The sequence below is a fragment of the Schistocerca americana genome, chromosome 10, assembly GCF_021461395.2.
Source record: "Schistocerca americana isolate TAMUIC-IGC-003095 chromosome 10, iqSchAmer2.1, whole genome shotgun sequence".
NCBI lineage: Eukaryota > Metazoa > Arthropoda > Insecta > Orthoptera > Acrididae > Schistocerca > Schistocerca americana.
In genome coordinates, this window is record NC_060128.1 from 104,852,101 (window position 1) to 104,867,896 (window position 15,796).

Below are 15,796 nucleotides of genomic sequence, written 5' to 3' on the forward strand. Positions count from 1 at the left end.
CCGGTCCCTGGCTCGCAGACCCTGGGTTCTGCTGCTGAGCCTGGGTACCACTGACGACTGCTATGGACCTCCTCCTGTCCTCCTCAGGCTGGGAGCCAGCTGCAGAGGGAGGTGGCGCGGTGCCACTGACGCTGAAGCTCCTGTGTTTGCCGAGACCACTCTGGTTGTGCTGGAGTCTGGAGTGCTCTCCGCCCATTACACCATTCACCAGGGGTGGCGCAGCATTCTGCGGCGCAGGAACATCCCTCGCAGGCTGTAGGGCCGGTTGTTGGGGACTGGTGATCTGCTGTTGTTGCTGAGTTGCTTGTGGCTGTTGATGGTACACCTGTTGCTGCTGGGCAAACTGTAGTTTTCCAGGCTGTTGCTGAATCACTTGTCGATAAACGACCTGTTGAAGTCTCTGGAGAGGACGTGGTTGTGTGGGAGTAGTGACTGTTAGCCTCTGTTGTGGCTGCTGCTGCTGCTGTTGTTGTTGTTGTGGTGGTGGAATGTACCGAATCTGTTGTTGCAGTTGCTGCTGCTGTGGTTGTAAACCTAATGGTCGTGTCTGATAGTTTGATGGAGGGTGGGCAAGATTCTGTTGTAGTTGTTGCTGCTGCTGAACTTGGGGTGTTTGTGACTGGTGCAACTGAGGCTGATGGTACTGTTGTGGTTGGTATTGTTGCTGTTGTAACTGACCCTGCTGATGTGGCTGTTTGTTTTGTTGTGGTGGTTGCACCAATTGCTGGTATTTTTGTTGTGGTTGTTGCTGCTGATACTGTTGTGTTGGTTGTTGTTGTTGCTGATGTGAAACTTGCTGTTGTTGAGGGTAGTGGTACTGCTGTTGTGGTTGTGGTTGTTGTTGTTGGTACTGTGGTTGTTGTTGTTGCTGTTGCTGCTGGGGCAGTAGCAGTGGCCTGCTGTCGATTCTCCTGAGCAGCGGCTGCTGCTGCGGCCTGGGGCTTGCCGGTTGTTGCTGGGGCGGGGCTACGTATCGGGGCGCCTGCCCCGGCGCTGCCTGGCTCTGGTACTGTTGTTGTCCCTGGTACTGCTGGGGCCGCGCTGACTGGTAGCCCTGGCCCTGCTGCTGCTGCTGCTGGGAGACGACGATGCGCCGCACCTGCTGGACGCCGTAGTACGCCGGCCCGCCACCAGGCGCACTGCTGCTGGCGGGCGCTGCGACTGCAACTGGCTGCTGCGGCTGTTGTTGGTGTTGTTGCTGCTGCTGCTGGTAGTGATGTGGTGGCCCCGGGGCTGGGGCAGTGGGCGGCTGCTGTCGTTGCTGCTGCGGCTGCTCTCTGGTGGGTGCTGCTCGAACCTGCCAAATTGTCATGAAGCCAATTGAAATGAGAACACTGGTAGCCATTGGAGTGGAGCTAGCTTTTAGAGCAGGTGTAATGTTAAAGCGTACATCAGGAGATTGAATAGAAGAGTCAAGGTCCATCAAAGTTCGATCTCTGAATGCTTGGTTCAAAAAATGGCTCTGAGCACTATGGGACTTAACTTCTGAGGTCGTCAGTCCCCTAGAACTTAGAACTACTTAAACCTAATTAACCTAAGGACATCACACACAACCATGCCTGAGGCAGGATTCGAATCTGCGACCGTAGCGGGCGCGATAATACAAAACGTCCTGCCTTTCTTTGAACTTTTTCGATGTACTCCGTCAGTACCATCTGGTAAGGATTCCACACCCCGCAGCAGTATTCTGAAAGAGAACGGACAAGCGTAGTGTAGGCAGTGTCCTTAGTAGATCTGTTACATTTTCTAAGTGTCCTGCCAATAAAACGCAGCCTTTGGTTTTCCTTCCCCACAACATTTTATATGTGTTCCTTCCAATTTGCCGGAAGGGGTGGCCGTTTGCATTTGAAACCATACAGCCGGCCGAAGTGGCCGAGCGGTTCTAGGCGCTTCAGTCTGGAACCTCGCGACCGCTACAGTAGCAGGTTCTAATCCTGCTTCGGGCATGGATGTGTGTGATGTCCTTCGGTTAGTTAGGTTTAAATAGTTCTAAGTTCTAGGGGACTGATGACCTCAGATGTTAAGGCCCATAGTGCTCAGAGCCATTTGAACCCTTTCTGAAACTTCCAATTTAAGTTGTTCTTTATTGTAATATCTAGGCAATTAGTTGAATTTACCGCTTTTACATTAGACTGATTTATCGTGTAACCGAAGTTTAACGAGTTCCTTTTACCACTCATGTGGATGACCTCACACTTTTCCTTATTTAGGGTCAACTGCCACTATTCGCACCATTCAGATATCTTTTGTAAATCGTTTTGCAGTTTGTTTTGGTCTTCTGATGACTTTATTAGTCTATAAACGACAGCGTCATCTGCAAACAACTACAATTTTAAAAGAACAGCTTCCTATTTTTACCGTAAATTGTGAAAAAAATATAATATAAAAATATCGTCACATCAAATTGTGATATGCCGATAGAAACATTGCGTTGACACATATCGACATACCGGGTGATCAAAAAGTCAGTATAAATTTGAAAACTTGATAAACCACGGAATAATGTAGATAGAGAGATAAAAACTGACACACCTGCTTGGAATTACATGTGGTTTTATTAGAACAAAAAAAAAAAGAAGTTCACAAAATGTCTGACAGATGGCGCTGGACAGCAAAACGTCAGTAACTGCTACCGTGACGGGTGAGAGGTACGCCGATATGTTACAGAATCGCATCATCCCCAGCCTGACTGATAAACACCTGCTGGAACGTACGATGTGTATGCAGGATGGCGCTCCACCCCATATTGCTACACGCGTGAAAGATCTCTTGCGCGCGTCGTTTGGTGATGATCGTGTGCTCAGCCGCCACTTTCGTCATGCTTGGCCTCCCAGGTCCCCGGACCTCATTCTGTGCGATTACTGGCTTTGGGTTTACCTGAAGTCGCAAGTGTATCGTGATCGACCGACATCTCTAAGGATGCTGGAAGACAACATCCGTCGCCAATGCCTCACCATGACTCCTGACATGCTTTACAGTGCTGTTCACAACATTATTCCTCGACTACAGCTATTGTTGAGGAATGATGGTGGACATATTGAGCGTTTCCTATAAAGAACATCATCTTTGCTTTGTCTTACTTTGTTATGCTACTTATTGCTGTTCTGATCAGATGAAGCGCCATCTGTCGGACATTTTTTGAACTTTTCCATTTTTTTTGGTTCTAATAAAACACCATGTCATTGCAAGCATGTGTGTCAATTTGTACCTCTCTATCTACATTATTCTGTGTTTTATTCAGTTTTCAAATTTATACTGACTTTTTGATCACCTGGTAAATTAAAATTTGTGCTACAGCCAGGGCTTCAGTCCAGGTCTCCTTGCTTACTAGATAGAAATGCTAGCGATTACACCACCACAGCATAATGGGGAAATCCTATACGCCGCGCGAGGTAGCCGCTTGGTCTCAAACGCCTTGCCACGGTTCGCGTGGCTCCCCCGTCGAAGGTTCGAGTCCTCCTTGGGGCATAGGTGCGTGTGTTGTCGTTAGTTTAAGTTAGATTAAGCAGTGTGTAAGTCTAGGGACCGATGACCTTAGGAGGAACTGATCACCACCAACCCTGTACCTCAGGTGCAGGTGATCTATAGATCTTATAATGTCCAACGCTGGGGTGCTAATCCAATGATGTATAGCCTCGGCAGTAGTGACGATCCAAGGAGGGGAAATAAGCTGCAGATGTGGGTTGAAGTTTCTGTTGAGGAGGGCATAGCACTTTGCTAGTCCGTGCAGCAAGGTGAACGCGCGCAAGAGATGTTTCACAAGTCTGGCAATATGGGTTGTTTTTCTTTTTTTTTTTTTTTGTTCTAATAAAACGCCATGTCATTCCAAGCATGTGTGTCAATTTTTACCTCTCTATCTACATTATTCCGTGATTTATTCACTTTTCAAATTTATACTGACTTTTTGATCACCCGGTATTTTTTGACGTAGTATGACATATCGATATTTTGTCAACAGCTGTATTCCAATCTACAGTAGTTTGCCAGAAATTAAGAGGCTCGTACACGGCGGAATAGCGTTGCGTGGACAGCCACATCAAAACTGGTCCTCGCACTGAAGGCGACAAAATAACAGTGAAGGAATCGTAAGTGAGTTGTCACAGCCCAGTGGAGCAAGACGGCAAGTGGCTGATATTAGTAAGAAGTACGTGCGCCGATCACGACACATGCTCATACATACAGATGTCGATGTGGAAATGGCGTCGTACTGCAGCCACTTCGTGTGGCGTGTCGCCCGCTCGTGGCCTAGAGTCGATTTCTGCACTCCTTCACGCGACAGACGACGAAAATGATGGAAGACAATGGCCTGTCTCCCAGTCGTCGAGTTATTGTCGCAGTTCCCGGCTTAAGCGCCGGTCCGCCGCCTCGTGTAAAAGCACCAACTTGCTCGTGGCTCTGGAAGCACCGCCATAAAACACTGGCGTGACCCGCAGCACTGAAAACGACGTGTTTTGACGGCCGCACGAGTGCTACAGCTGCAAACCGCCACCGCCGGTGTAGTCAAATCTCCTGTCGTACATCGACATACATACACATCAACAACGCGAGGCGGTAGGTTCCTCGTTCGAATTTCCATCCTATTCCAGTCGCAGATTGAGCCAGGGGTAAATGATTGTCTACATATTGGGCTGTCTACGGCACCTTGTCTGCGTGTGTTACACTCAACGTTGTCAACGCCAGTATTCCATATTCCCCGCCGGACGGTGTGGCCGACCGGTTCTAGGCGCTTCAGTCTGGAACCGCGCGATCCCTACGGTCGCAGGTTCGAATCCTGCCTCGGGCATGGATGTGTGTGATGTCCTTAGGCTAGTTAGGTTTACGTAGTTCTAAGTTCTAGGGGACTGATGACCTTAGAAGTAAAGTCCCATAGTGCTCAGAGCCATTTGAACCATTTGAACCAAATTCCCCAAAAATCTACAAAAATGTTTCAAATGGCTCTGAGTACTATGGGACTTAACATCTAAGGTCATCAGTCCCGTAGACGTAGAACTACTTAAACCTAGCTAACCTAAGGACATCAGACACATCCATGCCCGAGGCAGGATTCCAACCTGCGACCGCAGCAACAGCGCGGTACCAAACTGAAGCGCCTAGAACCGCTCGGCCACCCAAAAATCTAGGTAAAATTCCCGTCTCCCCGCAAATTCCCCACATACTAGGTTGTTTTGAGTGTTTTCAAGTACACGTCATGAGTAAATTATTGATTACATTATTTCATGCTCATGCCTTCATTCCTCATAAATTTACGTACACTGAAGTGCCGAAGAGACTAATATCGTGTAGGCCCCCCGCGAGCACGTGAGCGCCACAACACGACGTGGAATAGACTCGACTAATGTCTGAAGTAGTGCTGGAGGGAACTGGCACCATTATTTCTGCAGGCCTGTCCATAAGCCGGTCGCTGTGGCCGAGCGGTTCTAGGCGCTTCAGTCTCGAACCGCTCGACCACTACGGTCGCATGTTCGAATCCTGCCTCTGGCATGGATGTGTGTGATGTCATTAGGTTAGTTGGGTTTAAGTAGTTCTAAGTTCTATGGGACTGATGACCGTAGATGTTAAGTCCCATAGTGCTCAGAGCCATTTGAACCATTTTTGAACCTGTCCATAAATCCGAAAGAGTACGATGATGTAGAGGTCTCTTCCGAACAGCACTTCCCAAGGCATACCAGATATGCTCAATAATGTTTACGTCTGGGGACTTCGGTGACCAGCGGAAGTGTTTAATCTCAGAAGAGTCTTCCTGGAGCTACTGTGTAGCGATTCTGTGCGTCTAGGGTGTCGCATTGTGCTGCTGGAATTCCCCAAGTCCGTCGCAATGCACAATGGACATGAATGGATACAAATGACCAGACAGGATGCTTACGTACGTGTCGCCTATCAAGTATCTAGACGTATCAGAGGTGCCATATCACTGCAACTGCACACGCCACACACCATCAAAGAGCCTCCACGAGCTTAAACAGTCACCTGCTGACATTCAGGATCCATGGGTTTATGAGGTTGTCTCCACACCCACAAAGGTGCATCCGCTCGATACAATTTGAAACGAGACTCGTCCAACCAGGCAACATGTTTCCAGTCATCAACAGTCCATTGTTGGTGTTGACAGGCCTAAGCTAGGCATAAAGCTTTGTGTCGTGCAGTCATCAAGGGTAAACAAGTCGGCCTTCGGCTCCGAAACCCAAATCGATGATGTTTCGCTGAGGGTTCGCACGCTGACACATGTTGGTCGCCCAGCATTGAAATCTGCAGCAGTTTGCGGAAGGGTTGGACTTCTGTCTTGTTGAACGATTATCCTCAGTCGTCGTTCATCCAGTTCTTGCAGGATCTTTTTCTGGCCGCGGCGATGTCGGAGATTTGATATTTTACCGGATTCCTGATATTCTCGGTACCCCCGTGAAATGGTCGTACGGGAAAATCCGCACTTCATCGCTACCTCGGAGTTGCTCTGTTCCATCGCTCGTGCGCCCATTATAACACCACATTCAAACTACCTTAAATCTTGATAACCTGCCATTGTAGCATTGGTAACTGATCTAACAACCGCGCCAGGCGCTTGTGGTCTTATAAAGGGGTGGTCCATTCTTAGTGACCGGGCCAAATATCTCACGAAATAACCGTCAAACGAAAAAACGACAAAGGACGAAACTTGTCTAGCTTGAAGGGAGAAACGAGATGGCGCTTTGGTTGGCCTGCTAGATGGCGCTGCCATAAGTCAAACGGATATCAACTGCGTTTTTTAAAAATATGAACCCCAATTTTTATTACATATTCGTGTAGTACGTAAAGAAATATGAATGTTTTAGTTGAACCACTTTTTTCGCTTTGGCGCTGTAATAGTCACAAACGTTTAAGTACGTGGTATCACGTAACATTCCGCCAGTGCGGACGGTATTTGTTCGTGATACATCACCCGTGTTAAAATGGACCGCTTACCAATTGCGGAACAGGTTTGGTTTGGCTCTGAGCACTATGGGGCTTAACACCTATGGTCATCAGTCCCCTAGAACTTAGAACTGCTTAAACCTAACTAACCTAAGGACATCACACACATCCATGCCCGAGGCAGGATTCGAACATGCGACCGTTGCGGTCACGCGGTTCCAGACTGGAGCGCCTAGAACCGCACGGCCACACCGACCGGCCTTGCGGAAATGGTCGGTATCGTGTTGATGTATGGCTATTGTGATCAAAATGCCCAACGGGCGTGTGCTATGTATGCTGCTCGGTATCCTGGACGACATCATCCAAGTGCCCGGACCGTTCGCCGGATAGTTACGTTATTTAAGGAAACAGGAAGTGTTCAGCCACATGTGAAACGTCAACCACGACCTGCAGCGAGAATCGGGATTCTCAAAATCGTCGGTGTTGAGAATGCTACATCAACATCGATTGCAGCCGTACCATGTTTCTATGGACCAGGGATTGCATGGCGACGACTTTGAACGTAGTGTACAGTTCTGCCACTGGGCACAAGAGAAATTACGGGACCATGACAGATTTTCTGCACGCGTTCTATTTAGCGATGAAGCAGAAAAATGGTTCAAATGGCTCTGAGCACTATGGGACTTAACTGCTGAGGTCATCAGTCCCCTAGAACTTAGAACTACTTAAACCTAACTAACCTAAGGACATCACACACATCCATGCCCGAGGCAGGATTCGAACCTGCGACCGTAGCAGCCGCGCGGTTCCGGACTGCGCGCCTAGAACCGCGAGACCACCGCGGCCGGCGCGATGAAGCATCATTCACCAACAGCGCTAACGTAAACCGGCATAATGTGCACTGTTGGGCAACGGAAAATCCACGATGGCTGCGACAAGTGGAACATCAGCGACCTTGGCGGGTTAATGTATGGCGCGGCATTATGGGAGGAAGGATAATTGGCCTCCATGTTATTGATTGGAATCTAAATGGTGCAATGTATGCTGATTTCATACGTAATGTTCTGCCGATATTACTACAAGATGTTTTTCAGTGCATGACAGAATGACGATGTACTTCCAACATGATGGATGTCCAGCACAAAGGTCGCGTGTGGTTGAAGCAGCATTGAATAGCATATTCCATGACAGGTGGATTGATCGTCCAAGCACCATACCGTGGCCCGCACGTTCATCGGATCTGACGTCCCCGGATTTCCTTCTGTGGGGAAAGTTGAAGGATAATTGCTATCGTGATCCACCGACAACATCTGACAGCATGCGTCAGCGCATTGTCAATGCATGTGCGAACATTACGGAAGGCTAACTACTCGCTGTTGAGAGGAATGTCGTTACACGTATTGCCAAATGCATTGAGGTTGACGGACATCATTTTGAGAATTTATTGCATTAATGTGGTATTTACAGCTAATCACGCTGTAACAGCATCTGTTCCCAGAAATGATGTTCAGAAACGTACATGTATCATATTGGAACAACCGAAATTAAATGTTCAAACGTACCTACGTTCTGTATTTTAATTTTAAAAACCTACCTGTTACCAACTGTTCGTCTAAAATTGTGAGCCATATGTCTGTGACTATTACAGCGCCATCCATCACAAAGCGAAACAAGTGGTCCAACTAAAACACCCATATATCTTTACGTACTACACGAATAAGTAATAAAAAATGTGGGTTACTATTTTATAAAAACGCAGTTGATATCCGTTTGACCTATGGTGGCGCCATCTAGCGGGCCAACAAAAGCGCCATCTGGTTTCCCCCTTCAAGCTAGACGAGTTTCGTTCTTTGTAGTTTTTTCGTTTGACGCTTATTTCGTGAGATACTTGGCCCGGTCACTATCAGTGGACCACCCTGTATAGAGTCATTCTAAAAGTCAAACCACATCAACGGACCATCCTATATAGGCGTGGCGAGCGCAGCGCCTGTTCACATATCTCTGTATTTGAATACGCATTCCGATACCAGTTTCTCTGGCGCTCCAGAGTAGTATCGTGACCGGCCGCTGTGGGCGAGCGGTTCTAGGCGCTTCAGTCCGGAGCCGCGCTGCTGCTACGGTCGCAGGTTCGAATCCTGCCTCGGGTTTGGATGTGTGTGATGTCCTTACGTTAGTTAGGTTTAGGTAGTTCTAAGTCTAGGGAACTGATGACCTGAGATGTTCAGTCCCATAGTGCTTACAGCCGTTTGAGTGGTATTGTGGGTGGTATGAGAACGTGTGGGCGTGCCTGGAACGCGGCTAAGCAGACATGTGCGGCTGGTGTTGCCGCTTTCTCAGCCTAGTGCGTGTCCCACAACGTGTCGGAAACTGAATCTGTTGTCTACTCGCACGCAACACGGCCAGCCAGCTATACGGCGGCACCATCAATCACGCCACATCGCACGCTCGCCTACTGCCGTGTCGCGGTAACAGCACCACCCTAGTATATGCTGCTTGCACTCAGCAGATTCTGTTGTCCGGCTAGACCGCTTTAATACCTCCTATAAAGTATATCGGTTTCGCTTCACCTGCACCGCCCTCAAATCTGCGGACAAAAATGCGTGGAGCTTTCAATAACTAATGCAACACATTTTTTCTTCTCGGCCAATTTCGGTTGAAAAAGCGCGGTATTTGTTGTGGGACATCGTGGAATATGAAACTCCCTGGCAGATTAAAACTGTGTGCCGGACCGAGACTCGAACTCGGGACCTTTGCCTTTCACGGGCAAGTGCTCTACCATCTGAGCTACCCAAACACGACTGACGCCCCGTCCTCACAGCTTTACTTCTGCCTTCCAAACTTTACAGAAGCTCTCCTGCGGACCCTGCAGAACTATCACTCCTGAAAGAAAGGATATTGCGGAGACATGGCTTAGCCACAGCCTGGGGAATGTTTCCAGAATGAGATTTTCACTCTGCAGCGGAGTTTGCGCTGATATGAAACTCCCTGGCAGATTAAAACTGTGTGCCGGACCGAGACTCGAACTCGGGACCTTTGCCTTTCACGGGCAAGTGCTCTACCATCTGAGCTACCCAAACACGACTGACGCCCCGTCCTCACAGCTTTACTTCTGCCTTCCAAACTTTACAGAAGCTCTCCTGCGGACCCTGCAGAACTATCACTCCTGAAAGAAAGGATATTGCGGAGACATGGCTTAGGCACAGCCTGGGGAATGTTTCCAGAATGAGATTTTCACTCTGCAGCGGAGTTTGCGCTGATATGAAACTCCCTGGCAGATTAAAACTGTGTGCCAGACCGAGACTCGAACTCGGGACCTTTGCCTTTCACGGGCAAGTGCTCTACCATCTGAGCTACCCAAACACGACTGACGCCCCGTCCTCACAGCTTTACTTCTGCCTTCCAAACTTTACAGAAGCTCTCCTGCGGACCCTGCAGAACTATCACTCCTGAAAGAAAGGATATTGCGGAGACATGGCTTAGCCACAGCCTGGGGAATGTTTCCAGAATGAGATTTTCACTCTGCAGCGGAGTTTGCGCTGATATGAAACTCCCTGGCAGATTAAAACTGTGTGCCGGACCGAGACTCGAACTCGGGACCTTTGCCTTTCACGGGCAAGTGCTCTACCATCTGAGCTACCCAAACACGACTGACGCCCCGTCCTCACAGCTTTACTTCTACCAGTATCTGGTCTCCTACCTTCCAAACTTTACAGAAGCTCTCCTGCGAACCCTGCAGAACTATCACTCCTGAAAGAAAGGATATGGCGGAGACATGGCTTATTCACAGCCTGGGGGATGTTTCCGGAATGAGATTTTCACTCTGCAGCGGAGAGTGCGCTGATGTGAAACTTCCTGGCAGATTAAAACTGTGTCCCAGACTGAGACTCGAACTCGGGACCTTTGCCTTTGACGGGCAGGTGCTCTACCATCTGAGCTACCCAAACACGACTGACGCCCCGTCCTCACAGCTTTACTTCTGCCTTCCAAACTTTACAGAAGCTCTCCTGCGGACCCTGCAGAACTATCACTCCTGAAAGAAAGGATATTGCGGAGACATGGCTTAGCCACAGCCTGGGGAATGTTTCCAGAATGAGATTTTCACTCTGCAGCGGAGTTTGCGCTGATATGAAACTCCCTGGCAGATTAAAACTGTGTGCCGGACCGAGACTCGAACTCGGGACCTTTGCCTTTCACGGGCAAGTGCTCTACCATCTGAGCTACCCAAACACGACTGACGCCCCGTCCTCACAGCTTTACTTCTGCCTTCCAAACTTTACAGAAGCTCTCCTGCGGACCCTGCAGAACTATCACTCCTGAAAGAAAGGATATTGCGGAGACATGGCTTAGCCACAGCCTGGGGAATGTTTCCAGAATGAGATTTTCACTCTGCAGCGGAGTTTGCGCTGATATGAAACTCCCTGGCAGATTAAAACTGTGTGCCGGACCGAGACTCGAACTCGGGACCTTTGCCTTTGACGGGCAAGTGCTCTACCATCTGAGCTACCCAAACACGACTGACGCCCCGTCCTCACAGCTTTACTTCTGCCAGTATCTGGTCTCCTACCTTCCAAACTTTACAGAAGCTCTCCTGCGAACCCTGCAGAACTATCACTCCTGAAAGAAAGGATATGGCGGAGACATGGCTTATTCACAGCCTGGGGGATGTTTCCGGAATGAGATTTTCACTCTGCAGCGGAGAGTGCGCTGATGTGAAACTTCCTGGCAGATTAAAACTGTGTCCCAGACTGAGACTCGAACTCGGGACCTTTGCCTTTGACGGGCAGGTGCTCTACCATCTGAGCTACCCAAACACGACTGACGCCCCGTCCTCACAGCTTTACTTCTGCCAGTATCTGGTCTCCTACCTTCCAAACTTTACAGAAGCTCTCCTGCGAACCCTGCAGAACTATCACTCCTGAAAGAAAGGATATGGCGGAGACATGGCTTATTCACAGCCTGGGGGATGTTTCCGGAATGAGATTTTCACTCTGCAGCGGAGAGTGCGCTGATGTGAAACTTCCTGGCAGATTAAAACTGTGTCCCAGACTGAGACTCGAACTCGGGACCTTTGCCTTTGACGGGCAGGTGCTCTACCATCTGAGCTACCCAAACACGACTGACGCCCCGTCCTCACAGCTTTACTTCTGCCAGTATCTGGTCTCCTACCTTCCAAACTTTACAGAAGCTCTCCTGCGAACCCTGCAGAACTATCACTCCTGAAAGAAAGGATATGGCGGAGACATGGCTTATTCACAGCCTGGGGGGTGTTTCCGGAATGAGATTTTCACTCTGCAGCGGAGAGTGCGCTGATGTGAAACTTCCTGGCAGATTAAAACTGTGTCCCAGACTGAGACTCGAACTCGGGACCTTTGCCTTTGACGGGCAGGTGCTCTACCATCTGAGCTACCCAAACACGACTGACGCCCCGTCCTCACAGCTTTACTTCTGCCTTCCAAACTTTACAGAAGCTCTCCTGCGGACCCTGCAGAACTATCACTCCTGAAAGAAAGGATATTGCGGAGACATGGCTTATTCACAGCCTGGGGGATGTTTCCGGAATGAGATTTTCACTCTGCAGCGGAGAGTGCGCTGATGTGAAACTTCCTGGCAGATTAAAACTGTGTCCCAGACTGAGACTCGAACTCGGGACCTTTGCCTTTGACGGGCAGGTGCTCTACCATCTGAGCTACCCAAACATGACTGACGCCCCGTCCTCACAGCTTTACTTCTGCCAGTATCTGGTCTCCTACCTTCCAAACTTTACAGAAGCTCTCCTGCGAACCCTGCAGAACTATCACTCCTGAAAGAAAGGATATGGCGGAGACATGGCTTATTCACAGCCTGGGGGATGTTTCCGGAATGAGATTTTCACTCTGCAGCGGAGAGTGCGCTGATGTGAAACTTCCTGGCAGATTAAAACTGTGTCCCAGACTGAGACTCGAACTCGGGACCTTTGCCTTTGACGGGCAGGTGCTCTACCATCTGAGCTACCCAAACACGACTGACGCCCCGTCCTCACAGCTTTACTTCTGCCTTCCAAACTTTACAGAAGCTCTCCTGCGGACCCTGCAGAACTATCACTCCTGAAAGAAAGGATATTGCGGAGACATGGCTTAGCCACAGCCTGGGGAATGTTTCCAGAATGAGATTTTCACTCTGCAGCGGAGTTTGCGCTGATATGAAACTCCCTGGCAGATTAAAACTGTGTGCCGGACCGAGACTCGAACTCGGGACCTTTGCCTTTGACGGGCAAGTGCTCTACCATCTGAGCTACCCAAACACGACTGACGCCCCGTCCTCACAGCTTTACTTCTGCCAGTATCTGGTCTCCTACCTTCCAAACTTTACAGAAGCTCTCCTGCGAACCCTGCAGAACTATCACTCCTGAAAGAAAGGATATGGCGGAGACATGGCTTATTCACAGCCTGGGGGATGTTTCCGGAATGAGATTTTCACTCTGCAGCGGAGAGTGCGCTGATGTGAAACTTCCTGGCAGATTAAAACTGTGACCCAGACTGAGACTCGAACTCGGGACCTTTGCCTTTGACGGGCAGGTGCTCTACCATCTGAGCTACCCAAACACGACTGACGCCCCGTCCTCACAGCTTTACTTCTGCCAGTATCTGGTCTCCTACCTTCCAAACTTTACAGAAGCTCTCCTGCGAACCCTGCAGAACTATCACTCCTGAAAGAAAGGATATGGCGGAGACATGGCTTATTCACAGCCTGGGGGATGTTTCCGGAATGAGATTTTCACTCTGCAGCGGAGAGTGCGCTGATGTGAAACTTCCTGGCAGATTAAAACTGTGTCCCAGACTGAGACTCGAACTCGGGACCTTTGCCTTTGACGGGCAGGTGCTCTACCATCTGAGCTACCCAAACACGACTGACGCCCCGTCCTCACAGCTTTACTTCTGCCAGTATCTGGTCTCCTACCTTCCAAACTTTACAGAAGCTCTCCTGCGAACCCTGCAGAACTATCACTCCTGAAAGAAAGGATATGGCGGAGACATGGCTTATTCACAGCCTGGGGGATGTTTCCGGAATGAGATTTTCACTCTGCAGCGGAGAGTGCGCTGATGTGAAACTTCCTGGCAGATTAAAACTGTGTCCCAGACTGAGACTCGAACTCGGGACCTTTGCCTTTGACGGGCAGGTGCTCTACCATCTGAGCTACCCAAACACGACTGACGCCCCGTCCTCACAGCTTTACTTCTGCCAGTATCTGGTCTCCTACCTTCCAAACTTTACAGAAGCTCTCCTGCGAACCCTGCAGAACTATCACTCCTGAAAGAAAGGATATGGCGGAGACATGGCTTATTCACAGCCTGGGGGATGTTTCCGGAATGAGATTTTCACTCTGCAGCGGAGAGTGCGCTGATGTGAAACTTCCTGGCAGATTAAAACTGTGTCCCAGACTGAGACTCGAACTCGGGACCTTTGCCTTTGACGGGCAGGTGCTCTACCATCTGAGCTACCCAAACACGACTGACGCCCCGTCCTCACAGCTTTACTTCTGCCAGTATCTGGTCTCCTACCTTCCAAACTTTACAGAAGCTCTCCTGCGAACCCTGCAGTACTATCACTCCTGAAAGAAAGGATATGGCGGAGACATGGCTTATTCACAGCCTGGGGGATGTTTCCGGAATGAGATTTTCACTCTGCAGCGGAGAGTGCGCTGATGTGAAACTTCCTGGCAGATTAAAACTGTGTCCCAGACTGAGACTCGAACTCGGGACCTTTGCCTTTGACGGGCAGGTGCTCTACCATCTGAGCTACCCAAACACGACTGACGCCCCGTCCTCACAGCTTTACTTCTGCCAGTATCTGGTCTCCTACCTTCCAAACTTTACAGAAGCTCTCCTGCGAACCCTGCAGAACTATCACTCCTGAAAGAAAGGATATGGCGGAGACATGGCTTATTCACAGCCTGGGGGATGTTTCCGGAATGAGATTTTCACTCTGCAGCGGAGAGTGCGCTGATGTGAAACTTCCTGGCAGATTAAAACTGTGTCCCAGACTGAGACTCGAACTCGGGACCTTTGCCTTTGACGGGCAGGTGCTCTACCATCTGAGCTACCCAAACACGACTGACGCCCCGTCCTCACAGCTTTACTTCTGCCAGTATCTGGTCTCCTACCTTCCAAACTTTACAGAAGCTCTCCTGCGAACCCTGCAGAACTATCACTCCTGAAAGAAAGGATATGGCGGAGACATGGCTTATTCACAGCCTGGGGGATGTTTCCGGAATGAGATTTTCACTCTGCAGCGGAGAGTGCGCTGATGTGAAACTTCCTGGCAGATTAAAACTGTGTCCCAGACTGAGACTCGAACTCGGGACCTTTGCCTTTGACGGGCAGGTGCTCTACCATCTGAGCTACCCAAACACGACTGACGCCCCGTCCTCACAGCTTTACTTCTGCCTTCCAAACTTTACAGAAGCTCTCCTGCGGACCCTGCAGAACTATCACTCCTGAAAGAAAGGATATTGCGGAGACATGGCTTAGCCACAGCCTGGGGAATGTTTCCAGAATGAGATTTTCACTCTGCAGCGGAGAGTGCGCTGATGTGAAACTTCCTGGCAGATTAAAACTGTGTCCCAGACTGAGACTCGAAATCGGGACCTTTGCCTTTGACGGGCAGGTGCTCTACCATCTGAGCTACCCAAACACGTCTGACGCCCCGTCCTCACAGCTTTACTTCTGCCAGTATCTGGTCTCCTACCTTCCAAACTTTACAGAAGCTCTCCTGCGAACCCTGCAGAACTATCACTCCTGAAAGAAAGGATATGGCGGAGACATGGCTTAGCCACAGCCTGGGGAATGTTTCCAGAATGAGATTTTCACTCTGCAGCGGAGAGTGCGCTGATGTGAAACTTCCTGGCAGATTAAAACTGTGTCCCAGACTGAGA

General features: G+C 49.6%; 1 protein-coding gene across 1 annotated transcript in view; it reads right to left on the reverse strand.

Annotated features, from left to right (window-relative positions):
- Positions 1 to 204: 204 nt before the first annotated feature.
- Positions 205 to 15,796, reverse strand: part of LOC124552278 (adenylate cyclase, terminal-differentiation specific-like) — a 94,840-nt gene continuing 79,248 nt past the window's right edge. The window contains exons 3-4 of the mRNA XM_047126556.1: positions 324 to 1,099; positions 205 to 226 (exon numbers count right to left, since the gene is read on the reverse strand). Of these exons, the coding sequence (XP_046982512.1) occupies positions 205 to 226; positions 324 to 1,099 (798 nt within the window). The remainder of the gene's footprint in view (positions 227 to 323; positions 1,100 to 15,796) is intronic.